This window comes from Pelodiscus sinensis, chromosome 2 (genome assembly GCF_049634645.1).
Source record: "Pelodiscus sinensis isolate JC-2024 chromosome 2, ASM4963464v1, whole genome shotgun sequence".
Taxonomy (NCBI): domain Eukaryota; kingdom Metazoa; phylum Chordata; order Testudines; family Trionychidae; genus Pelodiscus; species Pelodiscus sinensis.
In genome coordinates, this window is record NC_134712.1 from 94869802 (window position 1) to 94892267 (window position 22466).

Consider the following 22466-nt stretch of genomic DNA (forward strand, 5'->3'; position numbering starts at 1 on the left):
AACCGGCAATGCAATATTACGGAAAAAAAGCAGATATTACCAAAGATAAGGAAATAATGTTTAAAGTTGACAGAAAACCTTACTTGTAGTGAAACTATCAAATTCCAGCACAAGGGCAAATAAATACAAACTGCTGCTCTAATAAATACTACTTATTTCAACAAATAATTAAAGCTGATGTCCTAACTGTGCTAGGACTAAAAAACTTAGTAATTGAATTTAGCTATAAATACTGTTGTTGTAAATGTCATCTACTTGCACATAGATTGCACAGAGAATTCGGAGATGTCTTTCAAAGGCTAGATTTTCTACAAGAAGTATAGCACAAAGACAAATCAGTAACTGATGATTCATCCACCAAGAAAATTCAGTTTGCCCTCATACACAGAATAATCTATACATGAGAATATGGAAAAGCTGGGGATTAATGATTAAGTACAACAAGACTGAATTAATGTACGGTTGTGAATGAAAAGGTAAATATAGCATGGGTATGCATAGAATCATAGAACACTTAAACTGGAAGGGACCTCTAGAGGTTATTGAGTCCAGTCCCCTGCCCGCACGGCAGGACCAACCACTGTCTAGACATCATCCCTGACAGGTGTCTGTCTAACCTGCTCTTAAATATCCCCAATGATGGAGATTCCACAGTCTTCCCTAGGCAATTTATCCCATTGTTTAACCACCCTGACAGGCAGGAAGTTTTTCCTGATGTCCAACCTAAACCCATGTGATTTATATAAGTCATAAGAAAAATTATTTGATAAATACTGTTGAAGAAATGATAGCGGAATTCTCAGAGGCAAAAATATTTTCACAATTTGGCTGTTAATTTAAAACAAATAATTCTAATTAATTTAATTGGTATTTTTAGAATTTAATGAATTCCAATTTTATAATTTATCCTATTCTTCAGAGCACTTAAACCTGTGCTAAATGTGTCAATAATGTGCTAAATTGCAGTGACATCACTGAGAGTTAGGCAGGTGTCTTATATTAAGCACATGCTCAAGTGCTTACTAATCAGCCAGATTTAGTTACTGTGTTGTTACAAGCTTAAGTGACTGTTTCTTGGTTTTATCCTCAGGCATGTAAAAATGTCTTTCTAGACTGTGTGTTAAATTATAACAATTGATTTTCTGATTTGGCAATGGGGCCTCAAAGGGCAGAGTGAAGGATTTAGGCAAGTTTTGCTGCGAGTTTAATGTTTGGTGTCATTATCTTTGACAACCAGTGCTTTTTTGTGACAGTACTGTCCGGTACTCAGTACCAGCACCTCCAGATGCAATACCAGCACCTCCAGTCAGAGCTCAACAACTTTTCCCCTGGAGTACCAGCACCTTTTTTTTTTTAAAGCACTGTTGATAACAGTTTGAAAAAATAACTCAGTGGTTAGTGTGCTCAGCCGGAATGACTATATACTCAAGTTCTAACTCTGCCCAATTACAAGTATAGACTTGAAATTTTTTTCTCACACGTCCCGACTGAGTACTAGTCAGGGATAGGTGCTATCATATTGCATGATGGACACTTGACAAAATTACCAGACTTAATGACAGACGTTGGTGGAGCATTATGTCTTTCAGTCATCATAAAAACTGTAAAATAGTGCAGAATTTTCCACACTGGGAAAAAATTCAGTAACTATCTAGCTAACTAACGATAATAAATAACTCACTTTAGTGTTTTTGAACCACTCGCCACCAGTGTCAATTTTTTTTGTGGTAGTGAGCATTGAAATAAATATTTATCCTAAAACAAGCTATCCAGAACATTATTTTTACTTCTGTTTATTGTTCTTGTTTAAATAGTATGCCTTGTCGTCATTTTCTTTAAATAAGGAATATATTGGACATGAATTTTCATGTTCATATCAAGTGGTTATTTTTCGGTTATTCTATAACACACACACACACACACACACACACACACACAGTTCAGATACATTCAGTGGAAGTCCTAATCCTGCATCCATTGCTGTTAAGGACAAAATTCACTGAATTCAATGGCTATAGAATTGTCCCCTAAAATAACTGCCCAGTGGCATTGTATTAGTTCAATTATGGTAATATCTGTACTTTTCAACAAGTGATTGCTGAGTTTAGAGGAGAAAATAAATCCTTAAATAACTGACTACATGGTGAGAATTATATTTTTGGAGTCACATCTGGACTAGTACTATGCTGTTGTATTATACTAAAATTGTATGCAATGATTGTACTGTTATAATATAACTTGTTTAATTTGCCTCATCTATAATTCTGTCTGTATTAGAGTTGAAGTTTATTAAAATGCAGTTTTCAGGCAGAAAAAAATGTAATGTAAATAGTTAGACTAGTAAGGGTTAAATTGTGTTGGCAGTGGGGCCGGCAGAATTGCTGAGTCCCTGGGCTTGGTGGGGCAGGGCCAAGGTCTGTGCTCCCTGTAAGGGCGTGATCATGGGTGGAAGGGTGAGATTGGTGTTAACCTCCCCCTGCCAGCCATTCAGCATCTCTTGGGCCCCTGGAGAATGCCATGGAGAGCCCTGGTGGTGATTTAAAGGGTCTAGGACTCTAGCCACCACACTACTGCAGTGGCAGTAGCAAGGAGCCTTAGGCCTTTTTGAATCACCAGGACCCAGGGCAGTTACTCCTTTTCCCATGCCCCATAAGCAGACATGTGCTGGGGAGTTAGATATGGCAACCAAATTTCACATTTAAAACTGGATTTTAAAAAAGTCTGATAGATTTCCTTCTTTTGATTAATATAAGCTTCTTGTAATAAATATAGCAAATGCAAACACACTAAAGTACGCATGATTGAACTTAAATTTTGGAATAATGTGCATACTGAATAATTTTAAAATATTTACAATAATTTCATAAAACTATTTTCTTACTCTGACAATCTGTAACTAGAACATTGTAAAAGCATAAATATGAACAGTGGTGGCAAAAATAATATTAATTGCATGGAAGCCAGCATCCTGAATGGCTTGAAAAATTATTTCAAACAACTTTTTATGGGTATTTTTCAGATATATAGAGAGAATGCTACATACTGTAGGTTACTGAGTGTTTAATAATTATGATGTCCTGTTCTTAAATTCTTTTTGGGGAGTTATGCACGCTTACGTCCTTTCCAGGGTATGTGTGCTTGGGAGAACACGGGAAACCTCTTTGAGATTATGGGAATTCCTCTCCCTGTGTGTGTGCATTTGAAGGCAGGAGGAGAAGGAGCATGTGTGTAGAGGAGGATGAGCACTTCCCACTGACCAGGGACCCTCACTTACTCCACATCTTGGCCCTCTCCCCTATTAGTGGCTTACATGGGACATGCCCCATCATATCACAGGATACTGGAACTAGAGGAGAAGGGTCTCTCAATGGGGCAGGGTTTCACTTCTCACTGTGACCACGACACCCACCCTGTGATAACGCTCACTGAAGGGAGTATCTCCTCTGCCTCTTGACTGGGACATCGCCGCCAAGAGGCAGGCTCTAGCTGTGGGCCAGGGGCTGTTGTGAGTAGGAGTAGTGGTGGAATAAATTCAAGGGGGGAGGCTCACCTCTGGTGGTTTCCCCAAAGCGGCTCCCTGCTGTTGCTGGCAGAGATAGTCACTGCTCTATCTCTGACATGTTGCCTCTCTGAAGGCTCCCGCCTCCCCCCCACACACACAGCTCCCATTAGCCATCAGAGCCAATGGGCTGGCTGACAACTATGGAATAAAATGTTAGCGATGGGACAGAGGCAGCATGTGGAGCCACGCCCCATGGACCTCAACATGTACAGATGTGTTCCTGACCCATGGATTTGAGGATTTACAGGAACTCAGCCTGAGATTATGGGTCTATTACAGAAGTTGTTTGGGTGAGGTTCTGTGGCCTGAAATGTTCAGGCAATCAGACTAGGGGATCACATTACTAAAATGTACTTGCAACCTTAACTCCCTGCTCTTAATATATGTTGAGTTAAATTTGAGTATGTCTGAGTAACTTATAGTTGAATTTACAGAGTGAAAAGGCTTGGTGAGAGGAAGGATGTTCTAGTAGTGAGGGCACTAGCCAGGTACATAAGAGGCCTTGGGTTCAGATTTCTGCTCTTTCACAGATTTCCTGTTTGACCATGGGCAAGTCACTAGTTGTCTCTCAAGTCCCCATATGGAAAATTAAGAAACATTGTTATGAGGTTAAATATATTAAAGACTCTAAGATGCACATATACTATGTTATAGGGCAAATATGAGAGAGAAACAGGCTAAACATCAAAATCTCCTACCAGTCATTTGAAAAGTTTGTTTAAAAATGGTTTGGCACTACTGAAGTCCAACTAAAAGTTTCTGTGAATATGATTTGGGTCTTTGGCTTTAGTAGCCTTGGGAACTCAAATGTACTGAAGTTGATAGAATTACATTTAGAGAATGCTTCAACAGGTCAGTAGGCAGTCACACACTAACAACATTAGTGAGATTGATTAATAGGATATTCATGTGATGAAGTACCTAACTGTTACTGCTTCCAAATTTAGTTGTGTTTCATACTGAAACTAAAAGAGGCCACCTTACAGAAAGGCTTTTGCAAGGATCCCCAAAAGAGCTATATCACACAGCTAATAACTGAGACACAGGCTATTTAATGAATAAATTAGTGAGGGCAATACTTTTAAAGGATAAAGCTGAACAAAAATGCTCACTAGCAATCATCTAAATACTGAAAAAATGTGAGCAAAGGGCAAGATACAGCCTGGAATGAACACTTAGAAAATAATATATGTAACTGGGGATTTCTATACTACCAAACAACTCAGCAGTGGCTAATCCCAATTTATAGATGTGATTATGACCTATGTGTGTAGAAAGGCCTGCAGTCAAAATATCAGCAAGAGACTTCTGTTCTCAGAAAATTTTTAAAATTCCACCCCTAAGTCTCACTACAGTTTGCACACATCACTTCCTTATCAAAACAGCCACAGAGCACTAAGAACAATAGTATAGCTACTGAAAGTGAGGGGGAAAAGTGTCAAAAAAGGCCCATCGCCACAGTAAGGAGCCACAGCTATTCCTGTTGGCTCTTAAAAATTGTCAGTTTCAGGGTAACTGCACCTGTATTTTCCCCTCCATATTCCCCAAGTGCACTCACTTGAGGCTTCTAGTTCCCAGATATCTCTTCTCTTTAGTAGAGATCCCGCATCCTCACTTCCTCCTGATGTGGGAACCACCAGGCTGTACTGATGCCCAGCTTACAGAATACTACAGCAAGACAGATTCCCCTTCTCCACCCCTTCTTCTTTGAAAGCTAAGACTAGTGTGTTACCAGTAGCTATGTTACCATGACGGCCTGTATCAACAGATCTCAGATGCCACAGGAACTACATCTATCACAACAGTAAGTGTACACCTGGCCTCACAGTAGGCAGATCAGTTACATCTTACACAGCTTCATCTTGACTGACCTTCTGTACCAGGTAATAAACAGTGTCCCTCTCTTATGGGCATAGCTTTCAAAGGATAGGTATTTGAATAACCAGAGTTGGGGAAGTTGACTTAACCTCTTTGTAAAGATTCCCCAGAAAAATCCACATAAATACTTACTTTTCAAAAAGTCCATACTTGTCTGGAATATTTTCTGCATAGTCTTTTGAACGCTCATCTCTCATCTCCCACCTATATATACACACACACATATACACACAATAGCCCCTATCTTCTTGAATCAAGATCTTAGTAAGATATTGCAGGAAACTCATGTTTGTGTCAATGGAAAAACAGATGCAAAACAGATGTATGAACAAAGTATTTGAGTTAGATACCAGATTTACAAATGCAACTAAAAGAAAAAATGAGCAGATATTTAAAAAAAACAAAAAAAACACCCACACCATAGTGAACATACAAACCCACTGCCTCCTAACTTAACCAGGTCAATTGTCAAGCCTCACTTACAGCTTCAGTGGCATCTGAGATTATTTGTTGATACAGGCCATCATAGAGAAAAATGAACCTCTTAAAGAACAGATAAATGGGGGAGGAAGAACTGTCCAAATTCCAGAAAACTCATTGCAAGCATCCACATCATTAAGTGTAGAAATACCATACACTCCTCATAGTACCAGGATGAAGCTACAAAAATCTTTGCATCTTGGGCTAGTTCCAGTAATGAGTTCTGGTAATGGCTATTAGGGAAATCTTGCCATATATGGTAGTGACATGAGCTGTAACTAAGTGACTTTGAAGAGTATTCATAATCTATTAAATTGTATGTTAGGTTAAAAGTATTGTCTTAGAAGAAATGAAGTGACTTTTAAAGAGGAGAAAGGGGAGGTAACAGGAATGGTAACTAGTTACCTGAGTCACGATGACTATGCTAGTGCACGTTAAGTCTCTGAAAATAGCTATTAAGAACGAGGTGTTTTCAGAAGCCTTTTTAAAAAAAACCCCCACAAAACACAGACAGTCAAGGGATATATATGCAGTCCATGTAAAACCAGTCTTAACTGCTTATTAAATATTAGAAGGAAAAATGAGAAGGCACAGGAGAGAAAAGACAAGATTTTTAAACAGAGATGGACAAACATTAACCTGTGTGTCCAGATTCACAAATCAAAATTGCCACAAGCCCCTGAGCTGTTCAAATCTGAGGTTTAGTTTTAGGCCTTCCTCTCCTTGGAAACTGTGTTTAGCTATTATGCACTTTATTGACATTTGTGCAGCTGGTTACAAGTGCTGTCCCTTTCTTCCCCTTCTCCTCAAATCCTGTCCCCCCCCCCCCCCCCCCCTGGCCTCAAAAAAATAATCAGAGAAGCAGTTTATGTGGTGAGCAATATGATGATATTTTGATGCACTGACAGATCATTGCTGTACCCACACAGCTCATTCTTAAAATTGGATGTTTTTAAAGATGCCAGATGTGTTTTCAGATGTATTGCTAATCTCATTCAAGAGTTATTTTCTTTTGCAATGTCAGCATGCTGTTTTGAGGAACAGGGATGCAATTCTTTTGTAAACAACATGGTAGTATGAGTCTATACGGTAGGGCAAGCTCTATTTTATTCTGTAAGTTGGGGAAAATTTTGGTGATACTGTATATGAATCTTAACATACTGAATCAGACCAGTGGTCCATCTAGTCCACTATCCTGTCTTTCAACAGTTGCAGATGCCAGATGTTTCAGAGGGAATGATAATAATGGGGCAATTTGAGTGATCCATCCTGTCCTCTGCAGTCTCAGCATCCAGCAATCAGAGGCTTAGGAGCATTGAGAGCACAGGGTTACACCCCTGTCAGGGCCACATTAGCCAAATCATCCATGTACTCATTTATTTTAACCCAATTGTACTTATTGCTTTTCTTTATGTCTGTTCCAAATCTAATCTATCCTTTTTTCAGATAGAGTGGCCAGAAAAGCAGTATTCAAGGTGTGGGTGTACCATGCATTTACGCAGTGGCATTTCTGTCTTATCTTTATTTCCAATGGTTCCTTATGTTGTTAGTTTTTTTGACTGCCACTACAGACTAAGCAGATAATTTCAGAGAATTATCCACTATGATGCCAAGATTGTTCTTCATTGCTAATTTAGATGCCAAATTTTATTTTTTTTTATTTATTTTATATATATATATATATATATATATATATATATATAATAAATAAAATTGGGATTATGATTTCCAATGTACATTACTTTGCATTTATCAACACTGAATTTCATCTGTTATTTTGTTGACTATTCACTTAGTTTTGAGACATCCCTTCATAACTCTTTGCAATCACTTTTGGATTTAAGCTCTCGAGTAATTTTGTATTGTCTGTAAATTTTGCCACTTCTGTTTAACCCTTTTTTCAGATCATTTATAAATATATTGAACTGCCTTGGTCTCAGTACAGATCCTTGAGACACCCCCCGCTATTTACCCCTCTCCATTGTAAAAATCCGACAATTTACTCCTATCCTCTCTTTCCTGTCTTATAGCCAGTTACTTATCCATGAGATAACCTTCCCCATCTGATTTAGGTATTTCTGCAATACCTACCACTTTGGTGTTTGATCACAACAGTGGCTTCCATGCCCATGTTTTTATTTTTAAACCCAGTTAAAAAAATGTGGAAATTTGTAGTTCTATAGGCCCTTTGCATTTTCAGCAACACCACTCAACCACCGTTGGGACTTGCTTTAGTGACAGGCGAGGCTTCTCCTGTGTGCTTCTGCCTGCTGCCACAAGGCTATGAAAGGGTCTGCTGATCTAGTCCTGTATCTATATATGATCTACAGCTAGCAATGCCATAGGACCCAATTTTGCAGCTGTTTCACATACGGGTCAACACTACAGAACTCAATGAATAGTACATGATTGATCCGGAATTTTGAGAACACTTTCTGCAGCTGAATCATGATTTTTATTACAACATCTAAATACAAAATGCCTTATTCGCCAAAGTGAAATTCACTCCCATATGCAAAGCCATCACCCCTTTTAATCCATCCATACCCCTTTTAATCTCTCAAAATAAGGTTTAAAGGACACTGAAGTAGTGTGTTGTCCTTCTGTAAATGTGTAATCTGAAAAAGGCTATTTGTAACTATTTGAATTTATGTGCATTACAGCAGCATAAATCCTTCTAAAGTGATATTAAAACATTCATTTTTTGCCCATGAAAACTTTTTTGTGGACCCTGATTTTCAGTAAATTGTTTGGTTTCCACTTAACCTATTTTCCACATTTTCATACTCATCGTGAACCCTTGGTGAATGACAGTTTCATCCATGTTCACATGGCTTTATAATGGTTCTTTCTTTCTCCAGAAACTGAATTGGAATTAGTAGCTGCCCAGGTTTTGCTTTTAGGACTGGACCCAGCTTAGCTGAACAAAAACACTAGGGGGAGCTTACATCAGTTATGAGACAGCCACCTCAGCAGTTAACACCATACTCACAACTGCTGAGCTGAATCTATAATAAACTACTGAGATCTTCATAACTAAAAGATTCCCTTGTGAAAAACCCACAAACTCTACAGTGGTCACATTGAAAAAAAATATCCTGATTGTTTTAAGGTTATTTTGAGAGAAAGTTAAAAATAAAAAGCCAAAGAAATGCAGACATGCATAGACTTGAATACAAATGTGGAGGAAAAATACTCAAAGTAAGGGGTAGGGGGCCAGAGAAGGTGCCAGTAAAATGTGTTGGTGAAAATCCAGCCTCTGCTGGACATAAGGTGAAGTTCTGGCCATACTGAAGATTAAATTTTGCCATGGACTTTAATGGCACCAGGATTTCACCCAAGGTGTAGAGTGAGATCTGGTGTCTAAAACTATTTTGTTGTAACTTGACATTCACTGTAGCTTGTCTTATCAAAGTATTTAACTTTGGTATAGAGAATTGTGCGAGACTGATAACTCCATATTTGAGAGGAGAAAGGGGCTGGTTGAGAAACTGCAGAGATGTTGGAAGGTTAGGTTGGTAAAACTAGCTATATTTTAGTGTCCGAAACACTGCAGCTCACAGAGGCGTTGTCTATATTAAGAAATTACATTGTGGTATAATAGGAGTTAGCTGTTAGACCATAAGTCAGTTAACATCATGCTATTAATGGGTCTTACTGGAATAAGATTTTCTAAACAAGATGATCCCAAATAGGTACATGTATGCACATCAATGTTCCCTTTAACTTTTTTCCAGCCACGTGTGGAATAAATTTTATTTGCACTGCGGCATGTGTAAATGTATACCATCAATAGAAACAAAAACAAAAAACCCCTAACTGTGGGTACTCTGCTAATGAGCTGGGTGGCATTTGAATCTCTCCCAAGTGGCCGCACAAGTACACAGCTTACAGGGAATGCTGGTGCACACCTGGTGCAATTGCAAAGTGCTACTCAAGTGCGACTGACCTTTACATTAATGAGGCTAAATAAAAATGCAGATGGTTTCTACTAACTGATGGGACTGAGAAGAAAACATGTTATCTTAAGCCACTGCCCCCTGAAGAATCAGAGACTAGGATAAAACAAAAAATAAACACCCACACCCATTCTATTCTAGCTAAGTAAAGCCTTGTCTACATTACCAATGTAAGCCTATGTGAATAATGTAGCTGGTATTGACAAAGCTTAGGTCAACTGACAGTGGTATATACACTGTGCTGAGTCAATGGGAGTCTCACCCATGGACTTACTGTATGGCTCTCCTCTGATGGAGTGCCAGAGTCAACCAGAGAGTGCTCTTCAGAAAATTTAGTGGATATAACCATTAAATTGACCCTTGATGCATTGATAATGGCAGCATCAGTCCCTGGTAAACACAGGCAGGGCCTGAGACAGCTCAACATAAATTCATCTTTTCTCTGCATCTTTTCACACTAAGAAACAGTGTCATTTTCAGGCATGCGTGTTAGCATCTGGTACCCCTAAAATAGCACGTAAAATAGTTCAGTTGTTAGTATAAACTGACCAAAGTGCACCATTACAGAATCAATTGTTGAGACATGACTTTTTAGTCAAGGGACCCATTTCTTACAAATGTCTTCAACAAAAGGTCAATTTCCTAATGTTGAGGGGCCTTGAGAAAACAGATGAAATTGTTTCTTCCAATCATTCCAATCACCTGGGGAATGATCAGACAACAGCAAAAAAGAAATACCATGAGACTTGCCAAATGTGACCTTTTCTAGCCAACATGACTTAAGATCAAAATGTGACAGAAAACAGAAGCTTCCAAATGCTTGGACCTCTAAAAATAGAGTAAAAAAGTATTATTCAGTTTTGATGAATTAGTTTTGTCCATGAAACTTAAGAGTGAAAACACTGGCCTGTGAATTAGAAATATCTTCACTGATTCAAAGAGCTCTTGTTATGCCTAAACTTATGCAGATAGAAAATTTTTAAAGAAGGTGCGGAATAGGTACATTTAAAAATATGCCTTACATATCTCAACATGCCGCAACATTTGTATAACCATCTTGCATTCTGTTTGCTCAAGAATGTAGTCATAAAACATTTAACAGAAAAAAGTGGTGTCACTTATTTTCAATCCCAACTATCTGAAATTTCAAAAGTAAATAAAAAAAAAACTAGGGGACTGCACACATGACTATCAATCCACATTTTACTTTACTATTTCTTTAAAAAAAATTTACTCATGAAATTCAGTCATTTGAATAGTGCTCCCAGTTATTAATGAGAAAAATACAGGTAGCTTTAGGTATTTCTAATCATATTTGTATTATATCTATTTTTTTTTCATGCTGAAAGATTCTTACATTATACTTATAATTTCAGAGTACTGTACTGCTTGTAAATAGTATGACAATAGAATCATTTGTCACAAGATGCCAAAACACTTCTCCCTACCAAAAACGAAAAGCAGCAAAACCCGTTAAAGAATAAAATCCCTAAGAGCCTACTAAAATTTGCACAGAAGACTTTATATTACACAAATCCAGAAGAGTCTATGCATAAAAGTGTAGGTTTCCAAATACCTCCTGGGCAGGGCAGCTTTCTCTCTCTCTCTCATCAAAGAAGATGGAGACAAAAAAGGTCCAATACTCGTAAATCCATCCTTCTGCCAGGATTGTTCAATACCATTTCCTTTCCAGTATTTCATCCAACCTAGATTTAAAAATCTCTCAACTAATGGTACTTCTATAATTTCCCAAGATTGACAGATGTTAGCATTTGCACATTTTTTTTGTCCTGATATTCAACCTAAGTTCTCTTTTCTTAACATCACCTCTTTTATCCTAGTCATACATCCTGTGACATCCTAATCAATTCCTCTTCCTCCTCATGCTAACTTTCAAGCAAGTATAAAAACAGCTATGTTTTCTGTTTAGTCTGTTAATCAACTTAAATACATTTCTCTCTCAAATCTTTCTTATAAAATCTGTCCCTCTGTTATAATCACCTTTGTTTTAAGCTGCTAAATACCCCTCAATTTCTCTGCATCGTTTTGTTACCAAGATGACCAGCACAGAATGTAGCAATGTACAGGCAATCCAGATACAAAGAGAAATTTTAGCCTCTCATTACTGTGTGAAGCCTCTGCATGCAAAGCTCTGATTGAATCTACCGTGTTTGCCATCAAACCACAATGTAAGCACATATCCAATTTTCAGTCCATTATAACCCCTATATTTCTTTATGTACCACTATTTTCCAAGTGTGTCTCTAACAAATCAGCAGAAAACAAAGATTTAAACAGAGAGCATTGCTGTCAGGTTATTTTTCTGATCTTACTTCCCCCCCGCCCCCCACCTCAAGTGTCAGACTCTTATGGCCCAAGATGAGCGCAATTTCAAGGACATTAAAAGCTCAGGTAAACAATTTACAGAAGCACATGAGCCAGTCACTCTTTCCTTTGCTCCCCCTCAACACTCCCTTGGGGGTTGTCAGTCTTTATTGTGGCACTGCCAAGTTCCTCTCCCCATCCACACATTGAGGATATAGATCTTCAGAAATCCAGCTCTGAGCCCTCACACACAGGAAGTGGGGGAAGGGGAGAAAAAAAAATCACCTTTCATGGAAGCCAGCACTATGGATGAGTATTATCCCAGCCTCATTCTCTCTAAGTGGGTAACAGAGGGTCTATGATCCTCACCAGTATTGCTCTTGTGTTCCTGAGGAGACTGTCTCTGCTTCCCTTTCTCAGTCCCAGTCTTCCATCTAATAACATAAGGAAGACCTCACACACCCACCCCCCTCACCCAGAGATGTAGCTTTGTCTTTATCACAGGAGCGATAACTTTAAAAAAGGGTGGGATTTAGGGGTTATAACCAACTATGGATCCAGTTAACCCTAGCCTTCACAATACACAAATCAAAGGGTGATAAAGACAACACACATTACTTTAAATAAAGGTATAATTCATCCTGGCACAATTCAATCACCTGGCTTCCCAAAGCTCACTTATTTTTTCTAAGTCCTCCTACAAAAGGCTATAACAACAACAAAAGCTATTCCACCTGAAGCCTGGAAAACATATGCTGCTACAGCAATATACTAGCATTGATCTTTAGTCAGAAAATAAACTCACATTAGTGGAAAAGGAATGAGGATAGAACATGGTACCTAAAATTATAGGGGGCGGAGGGTTAAGATGGGAAGGTTTTTAGATGGAAAAAGTTTTTGGATTGTGCTAACATTGTCCTTTTCAACCAAAGTGCCATGGCCCCTTTGAAATATGAATAATATGGAGATCTAGATTTTAGTACTTTTTCTGAGATGGAGGTAAGGGAATATTGGAGAAACCCACAGAATCTCAGCAACTGACAGTTCACAGTTAATCCTCTTTTCAGATAGAAGCATATGTTAATCTTCAGTAATATTTTACCCAAGAAATATTCTTTCTATTCTGTTCTTTCTATTCACAATTTATAGAAAAACAATGGATATATATGGCCACTAGCTTACTGAAAAATTTCCCACAGACACCATCAATAAGTAGTACTGCCATTGTACATGTGAGATGCATGTCCAATAGGTATACTTTCCCCCTACAAGTGGACAATGCCCATCAGTTTAATACTAGTTGAAACCCAGTTATTAATTTTACGTTATATCCTGGGCTTGTTTCAGATAAAGCTGGGTAGAGCGCATTGAAGTTAAATCCTGCTTGCTTTAGTTACATGCAATTATGAATTCCGTGGTACCATAGGAATAAGGAAGCAAGCGGAATTTGTGTTTGACTGATTTTTGCTGATGCTCTGATAGAATACTGCTGCACCAACACAATTTAACTGAAACATTGGTTACAGAATTGACAATCCCTCTGATAAAGCTATATTAAAATAGGAGTTGTTGCTCCATATGTCAAATACCCTATAGAATGCCATAAAATCCTAAAGATTGCAGTACAATGTAGCTGAAAAAAACCCCACTACCAACCTTTTTATTGTAGTGATCTGAGTCAACATTTAACTGGAAGTACAACTAGAAATCTTGAATTTACTCTAATAAGTTTAATAGACAGATTGGCAAAGAAAATGTAATAGCTGTATAAATGTAAGTGAGATTTGGAAACGTCTTTCACTGGAATGCTTAACTGAACACATTATTCACTGGAACTTAAATTTCCTTTTGGAATGCATGCTGCTATTTGCCAGTTTTCTCCCCTAGCGAGCAAAGGTATAGTAGTTCCTCTCCAACAAAGCAAAGCGAAAAAGCAGTAATGTAATTTTCTGACAATTCCTTTTTTATTAAAATATTTTATTGCTGATCACTTTGAAGTAAAAGCTTCAATCAGCGTAACAATCAAATATAAACCATGTCCTTCATTGTAAAGTATTTAAATGATTTCCTATACTAGTATTCTGTTGAAAACAGCATGTTTTACAGTTACACGAGTTCATCCACTCACTATGTGGCAAGCGTAAAAAATGTACTGAAAAATAACTTGTCAAAAAAAGTGGTGCAAAAATAGATAACCTGTGCATCATTTTACCTAAGCTGATATTTTCTTTGAAATTAAAAACATATTCCAATTAAACATTAAAGTATGTCACAATTATACATTATTACCAAAACAAGCGATTAAAAAAACCCACAAAAATTAAACCATTCTGCCAAACGTAGTACTCACCAGGTGTGAAATTATATCGAGCAGAAAATCCCATCGATTCCAGCTCACCATCAGCAAAAAATTTAATCCACAGGAATCTACCACTAGATTTTATCACAGGTGGATTTTGCTGTCCACAGAAACGTCCGATGATTGGGGAAAAGCCAAAAGGTCCATCTCGCACTTCAATGTGATCAAATTTACACTCCCAAGAAGGCTCTATAGAATATTTTTCATCAAAGTGTAGCTCAATACATTGTCTGGGGGCAGCTAGAGGGGAAAGAAAGATTTAGAGTTACAACTTAATATTTTTTAACTTCCATAGTATTGAAAAATTATGAGTTTTTCCTGCATGTCATTATATTTTTCCTAAACCAATGGTTCTGTTTAGTATTTGAAAGACATGGCAATTTCTTCTGTAGATGTCACTACCTTAAACTTACATACCTATTATTTTCCTATGAAAAAGCATATTCAATACTATTTTAAGTAAGCTGAGAAAACCATTCATGATGCAAAACAAAATAGGACTTGGCAACAACTAGTTCAGAGAAATTCTGAAGGAATCCAATTAAAAGGTGAAACAATCTCTCTTCAGGAATCTTAAGGAAAATATACTTTTGTTTCAGTGCACGTGAAAATGAGAAATTCTCTCTTTAGAACTAGAGTATGACATTACAGATAAATTCTGTCCCCAGATATACTGATGTCAATGAGAGGCTGTATATAAATCCTAAAACAAAAGTTGGCCTTAAATAATTGCACCACCTGAAACACAACATTAAATACAGGAAAACATCATGTATGAAACCACCCAAACAGCAAGCAAAATTAGTTACCTTAACTAAATAATCAAACAATATGCTACTGGAAATCTTGAAGATACTTTAAAAAGATCACTTGATCAGAGAGTTGATTATATAAAAAAAAAAAGATACTAAACAATTTTTTTAAGGCCAGTAGGGATCATTGTGACAGTCTGACCTCCTGCATTAAAGACAAGAGAATTTCACCCCGTAATATGCACATGAAGTCAAAGAGCTTGTGATTTGAACTACAGCATCACTCTTAGAAAGAATTTTTAAATAAAAAATTGCACTTGATAGAGAATCCATCTAGGGGAGTTGTTCCAATGGTTAATTACACTATTAAAAAATGTGTGCCTTATTTTCAATTTGAATTTCTCCAGCGTTGATTTCTAACTGCTAGATCTTTCTATGCCTCTGGTAGATTAGAGAACCCTCAACTATCAGACATTTCCTAGAGCCATTTTATTAAATTCCTCTTAATGGGTCATGTCCAGATTGCACACATAGGTAAAGTTCTTTGAAGTCAAAAGGATATTTGCAGGAATGACCATACTTTTCACAATCAGAATTTTAGAGCCTAATTGTGGATTGAGTGCATATTTTAAGTACAGGAACTAAATGCAGAGATACATAGGGGTCAGAATCCTCTCACCCCTTTATCCTTTGGCAGAGTGCATGTTAGAGTGACAAAAAATGTAAGAAAAAAGTGGCAAAACTAAAACCTACACAGACATTTTTCAGTCATTTAAAAAGGGAGAGCTTCTGAGAAACATTCACTATTCATTTCAGAATGGATGCTAACTACAACGCACTAAATTACATACAAAGGGATAACTCAGACAATAAGAGTAGTTTGAGAGATAATGCTCTTCATAAAGGAGAGACTACAAGAATAAATATTGCACAAATGTACGGAAATCTACTTGAATAAAAAATCTGAAAAAAGTTCAAATATAGGACAAAGTTATTTAAGGAGAAACCCTTTATGGTGAAATATACTAACTTAAATTTTTCATCTAAAATGGGTTTCACATTTATTTTAAAGCATATTTTAAAGTTGAAAAAACCTTACCCACGTTCAAATTTGAAGTTTAGAGTCAAGAAGCTATTAATTATAGATACACAAGTATAAAACAAGAGGGCAAATTTACAATGATTTTTTGGAAGCTTTCTTTCTCTTATCCCCCTCCCATATCCCTGTTTTTTCATCCTGTGGAGTCAACAAGAGCAGGGCCCATCTCTTTACATAGAAAGAAATGCTTTTATAGTTGATGGAAGTAATGGGGATAGAAATAACCTGTGAATAGGAGAAAACACAAGAAGTAAAACACAATCATGTTATAATCTAGAGTCTATAAGGAATGTTTTATTCATTACTATGAATAAAAGTTTCAAAGATAAAGATCTTCTAAATTTAAATTAGTGATATTTTCAAGTTACTCTGTTTATCAAAGATTAATTTAGTTTAGATCTTTACCACTGAATACATGAGGTCGATTTTATATCAATTGTTAAATGTTATGCTAGAGCAGTTGAGAGTAATTAGAGCCTTGCAAAACTGAGGCCATATTTTGCATGTAAATGTTGGATGTAAGGAGATATCTGGAGATCAACTCTCAATTTATGGACTTCCAGATCAGGCCCTGGCATTTTTAAGTTGGTGTATGGGTCTTATCTTTATTGTGATGTAAAAGGAGGAGCTGAAAAAAGTATATCTTTTATCCATATACTTCATATGTATTACTATCAAGTTTCTAGTGACTTGTTTCAAAAATTGGAAGTGAATAGTTAGTTCAGGTTGGGCCATTTATTCATGTTGCACAGAGCTTTCTGCATTTCCTTAATCAGCAGTGCCAAGGAAGACAAGAATCTGGCTCTATGTGGGCCCTCTGCCTTTGCTTCTGGGAGCATGACATTAATTTCATGTATTGTTTGTTTTTAATTAAACTGCCTGTGATAGAGAACCCTATCTCTTCATCACGCCAATACAGCCTACGAGAAATCTTGCCAATGATGATTCATAGTCAAACAAATGCTTGACCAAACATTGCTTGATTTCCAGGGATTATTCCACGTAGAGAGAAACGCCACAGAGATGATTCTGACTTATACGAAGACCTTTTTATACCGCTTTGTCATTGATAAGTAAATTACACTGCCAAAGTGGCATAAAGGGAGACTAAGTGAGAATCAGACCTGCACCTTGCACTTAGTTAAAACTCCCATTGGCATCCATGGGAGCTCTGCTTGACTAAGAAGTGGAAAATTCAGTTTGCTCTGTACAACAGCATTCTGAATCTTAAATCAATATGGTTTTAGGGTTTGAATTTTTTTTATTTCTCTCTCCTTTTATTTATTTCTAAATCAGGTTGAGACTCTTTTGCCTGAGTATGTCACTCTGCGTAGAGAGTTGTACAGCACCTTACTGCCTGTGGGAGTAGTCAGGCAAGGACTGTAATCACCCTGAGTTCTGCACTAAGGATGGAACATCTACCACACTTATTACATCTGGATCACCCTGACAGCCAATACAAGAGAGGACAAAGCTTTCACCTTCCCTATATGGGATGCAGCACTTTGTACACCCTAGGGTCACCCTGCAGCATGAGGGGTCAATTACCCCTAATTCTTGCAGAAGGTATGCCACTTTAGGAAGGGGTCTGAGGCCCTAGCCAAGTCTTCTGAATAATATGGCCTTTAGATGCTCCAGACCACATTATATTTTGCTTTTAAAAATGCATTGTCTTCTTGGATACTGTGTTTAAAGTGAAAGCTCGAAATCTGACAATATTCTGTTTAAGCGGGCAGCACAATATTAAGCAAATTGTAATCAAACTTATTTGATTAATTGGAAGAACAAGAAGTAGGACCAAGAGGACTTAAGGCACTAAACTTTTACAATGCTTTATTTCTGAATGCAGTTTTTGTACACAAGTCTACATTTGTAAGTTCAGCTTTCATGATAAACAGATTGGACATCAGTTCTTGTATCTGCTGAATTGAAACATTTTATTTTCACTTTTTTACAATGCAAATATTTGTAATCAGAATATAAAGTGAATACTGTACACTTTGTATTCTATGTGAAATAAATATTTGAAAATATAAAAAATATTTAAATATTAATAGTGTGATTTCATAAACAATTTTTTTTTATTGTTTGATGTCCCTAGAACAAGTGATTCAAGTATTCCTAAAAATAGCTATTGCTAATGAAAAAGCCACAGCCCAAATCCTTGCTTCTGGTAAAATACTGCAGGCAAATACAAGACTGATTTCTACAAAACTTCCTCTTTGTTTACAGCAAGTTAGGTATGAAGCCCTTCCTGTTCCCTTGCTTGCTGCACAATAACACAATGAGTCCACTTATGCTTCCAAGCAGGCCACAGTAACACCTATCATTTTATATTTTCCCCCATAACGTACAAGAAGAGATATTCATTAGTGGGAAGGTAAATCCTGGAATTTTTACTGATGTGTAAAGCCTTGTGTTGGCTATAAAAATTGTGCTTATAATTAAGGCAGAGGATAGGAGTAAAAATACTTCTGGTATCTCATCTTAAGAAAGATTCTTTAAAATTATATAATTATCTTTCTTCTGGGACTTTTATCAACATGGAAAGACTACTTAATGCTTACATGTCTTGTCATCTTTTTAATCTAATTAGCTTACACAAGTGCTGTCTTAGATGTTATATATTTGCTGGGGGGGGGGGAAGAGACACTGGTTGCTAACTGGTTCTAACAGTTGCAGCAAAACACATAATTAAGGTTTTAATTCTGAGCAGGCTGTTAGTCTGTGCAATTGACAGCTGAAGTTTAAAAAAAAAAATCTGTTTTGTTTAGCAGATTATCTGGAAGTGAGACAATGATCTAAACATCTACTCCTGAATTGTGAGCTACTGCAAGACTAATGGATTTGCTTAATCCTTGACATCTCCAGTTGCTCAGATCCTACAAAACACATGAAATATTCTGTGTAAATGCACTTATATTGTTACTCAAGCAGACAGCTTTTCTTTATAGTGAAATATCACAGCCCTACAATATTTACATACAGACATACTACCTGTATCTGACACAAACAATGTAAGAAAGTTAATGATCTCTGAAAAGACAGATGCCTCAAGAGATTGACCTTTAATTTTGTATTGATTATAAGATGAAACATGCAAGCAACATTAGTATCCAAAAATATATAAATGGGAAGATTTGATAACTTTATTCGAGTTCATAAAAATGATTCCAAGCATTCCCTATTTATTAAGCAAGCATTTAATCATAGAATTGATCTAAATGTGAATAAAAAGTTTCTGCACTTCCAGCACAAAAGTTGAAATGTATTGTATGTTTGACTGCCACTCTCAGAATATATTTAACACAGATAAAACACTTCATCCTTGAAGTTGCACCATGTGCACAATTCCTGTTGAAATCAAAGAGAAATTCATTGCTGACAAAAGCAAACATACAGTAACTTCCAAGAGTGAATTTTATCCAACAGGAGCTGTGCATGTGAGAGTTGTGTGCAGAATCTGTCCCAATGTGAAATTAATAAGCACATTGATTTTTCTTTCCCCAATAAAAGTGGCAAGATCAGGTCCATATTAATAGATTTTTCATGGCCAGATATGGCAGTTCTGATTTTCCTCCATAACACAGGTTCTAGAACCTCATGGCCTCGATGCCAGAATTCCTGCATCAAGGCTGTAATTTCTAGAACATCTCTTTTAGAAAGCATCCAACATTGATTTAAAAAATTCTAGTGATGGCCGAACCACCATATCCCTAACTATTCTAATGATTACCCTGACTGTTAAAATAATTGCATGTCAGTTTTAGTCTGAATTTGTGTAGCTTCAGCTTTCACTTGTTGGAACTTATGTCTTTGAAGGTTAAAGAGCCTTCTGCAAACAGAATTCTATCCCCCTCCCACCCACACCCACACACTCCCCACAAACATTTAGGTGCCCATGATCACGATCATGGCACCTACTATGGACACATTCTTTATCAAAGAAATTTTCAGTCCTTAAAGTGTGACACACATTTTAAATGAGCTACATTATTTTACATTTTTATAGTAAAATAAAATCATTTCAGTACCACAAGACAAATTCTGAAGCACTTAAATCCCATTGAAGAGTAAGTGGAAATTTTGCCTTTAGTAAAGGCTTCAGGACTTGTGCTGTTGTTTTATTGCCCCATTGTGTATTATTTTACACAATGAATACTTCAGAATATTATATTCTATGAAACTCATTGTCACAAGTTACATAACATAGGATAAGAATATAAAAGGTAAAGAAAGTGCTTTGACTATGAAGGCATAAACCACCCACAGAGATAGCTTGAAGCTTCTGAACCTAATGCCTATCTGAACCTTATACCTTGTGATTGTTATAGGGATTCCAATACTGTTGTCAGAAGTTTCTGCTGTTGGAGAGGATACCAAATAAGATGGACCAGTGGGCTGATCTAATATGAGAATTCTACATTACTAGATCCTATTTGTAAATTTTAGATACTTGCACAGAATAGACAATCACAGATGAAGGATGCTGTTTAAATGGCACTAAGAAGTGAACCAGACATTCATCTTTCATTTAACACACACAGACAGAACCCCCCGCCCCTTCCCTTACATGCAGTGTTTTTGTAACCATGCTGGTCCCAAGAGAGACCAAGATTGATCACAGCACAGCATGGGATAGTAAGATTCCCCCATTCAGTAATCTCATATAATGTTTCAATAATTTCTCTCCTCTTATTCCATATATATCCTTGCATTCAGATATATTTGTTTAAAAATAACCCCACAACAATAGTTTCATAATAAGAAAAAAAAATTGAAGCACACTGTATACAAGGACACTTAGGTTTGTATTTTGTTTGTTACTACAGCTAGTTTAGACAAGAAATCTGCACAAGTTCAAATCATTCCTTACTCTGTATATTGCAGCACCTCTCAACATCAAATGTCATCTGCATCCTGCAGTCTATTTGCCTTAGTAGCGTGCTTCTCAAATTCTTAACCCATTTCTACAGTTTTGATTATCCTAAATCATTTTAAGTAAACTGCATATTTTGTCAGTCCCATTGTCCAGATCCCCAAATGAATATATTCAAACAACAAATGACCAATCCTTTGTTCAGAGAGGAAAAAAAAAGAGATAGTCTTGTGGTAAGGTATAAGAACTTTGTTCTCATCTCTTCCACAAGCATCCTTTGTAACGCTGAGAAATGGCACAGTGTCCCATTCATCTTTGGTCCAATGAGGAGAAGATCTATCAAAAGGCTGGAACTGGTGTAGAGGATACATTCATTAATGTATGCAAGAAGCTCAAATTCTAGGAGCATAAACATCACAGTATGGGAAAAAATATGATAGCCTTTTACATGTTGGAAATTGACCTAACGCTTATGCTTTCTCTCAATTTCTAATCCCTGACAGAACTTAACCTGTTACTTCATGACTGCATAGTTTCCTTAACCTATTCTTGTGCAGGACAAGTCTAGTTTCAAAAAAGCCCTGTTTTTCCTTTATAGGTATTGTGCTTGTCTGTCCCCATATCATATTCAATTTGATATTTTATAGTTTTCTAATTTTTGTTTTTAATCAATTTTCCTGGTAAAGAAAAATTCAGATGTCTGGAGCTCCCAAGATCTGCTCTGCTACCTGGTTTAAGAAGAGTTCTAAGAAAGCCCAAAAGCTTGTCTCTTGCATCAACAGATGTTGGTCCAAATATTTTTTTATATTATATATACACACACATACACACACACCTCTCCCACCTTCTCTTACGTGTTTAAAAAAGATTGATAACATTAGCTGCCCTTGAATCCCCTAATACAGTAACAATTTTTTAATCAAATGGCATATTGCTAGTATCTCCAGGCCAAGTTTAAAAGCATTTAGGTGCATATGAATTTAAGTATGCAGAGAGATGTCTAACCTCATTGAAATCAATGGTATCCTCGGTAGGTTTGAAAATCTCACTGGAAACCTCAGTAGGTTCGAAAATCTCACTGGAAACCCATCTGCATCTACATAGTTGTCCCGACGTTACTTCATTCATATCTAAGTGTTTCTATCTAGATCAGCAGTTCTTCAATTGTGGATT

The 22466-nt window shown here is 36.9% G+C and overlaps 1 protein-coding gene across 8 annotated transcripts in view; it reads right to left on the bottom strand.

Moving 5' to 3' along the window:
* The window catches only part of NETO1 (neuropilin and tolloid like 1), a 77089-nt gene that overhangs the window by 44383 nt on the left and 10240 nt on the right, over nucleotides 1-22466 (bottom strand). For all 8 annotated transcript variants that reach the window (XR_001368153.3, XR_001368152.3, XM_075921052.1 and 5 more), the window contains one exon: nucleotides 14555-14803. Coding sequence is in view for 6 of the 8 variants with exons in the window: in XM_075921052.1 (XP_075777167.1) it covers nucleotides 14555-14803 (249 nt within the window). In the remaining 2 variants the exon portion in view is untranslated. The remainder of the gene's footprint in view (nucleotides 1-14554; nucleotides 14804-22466) is intronic.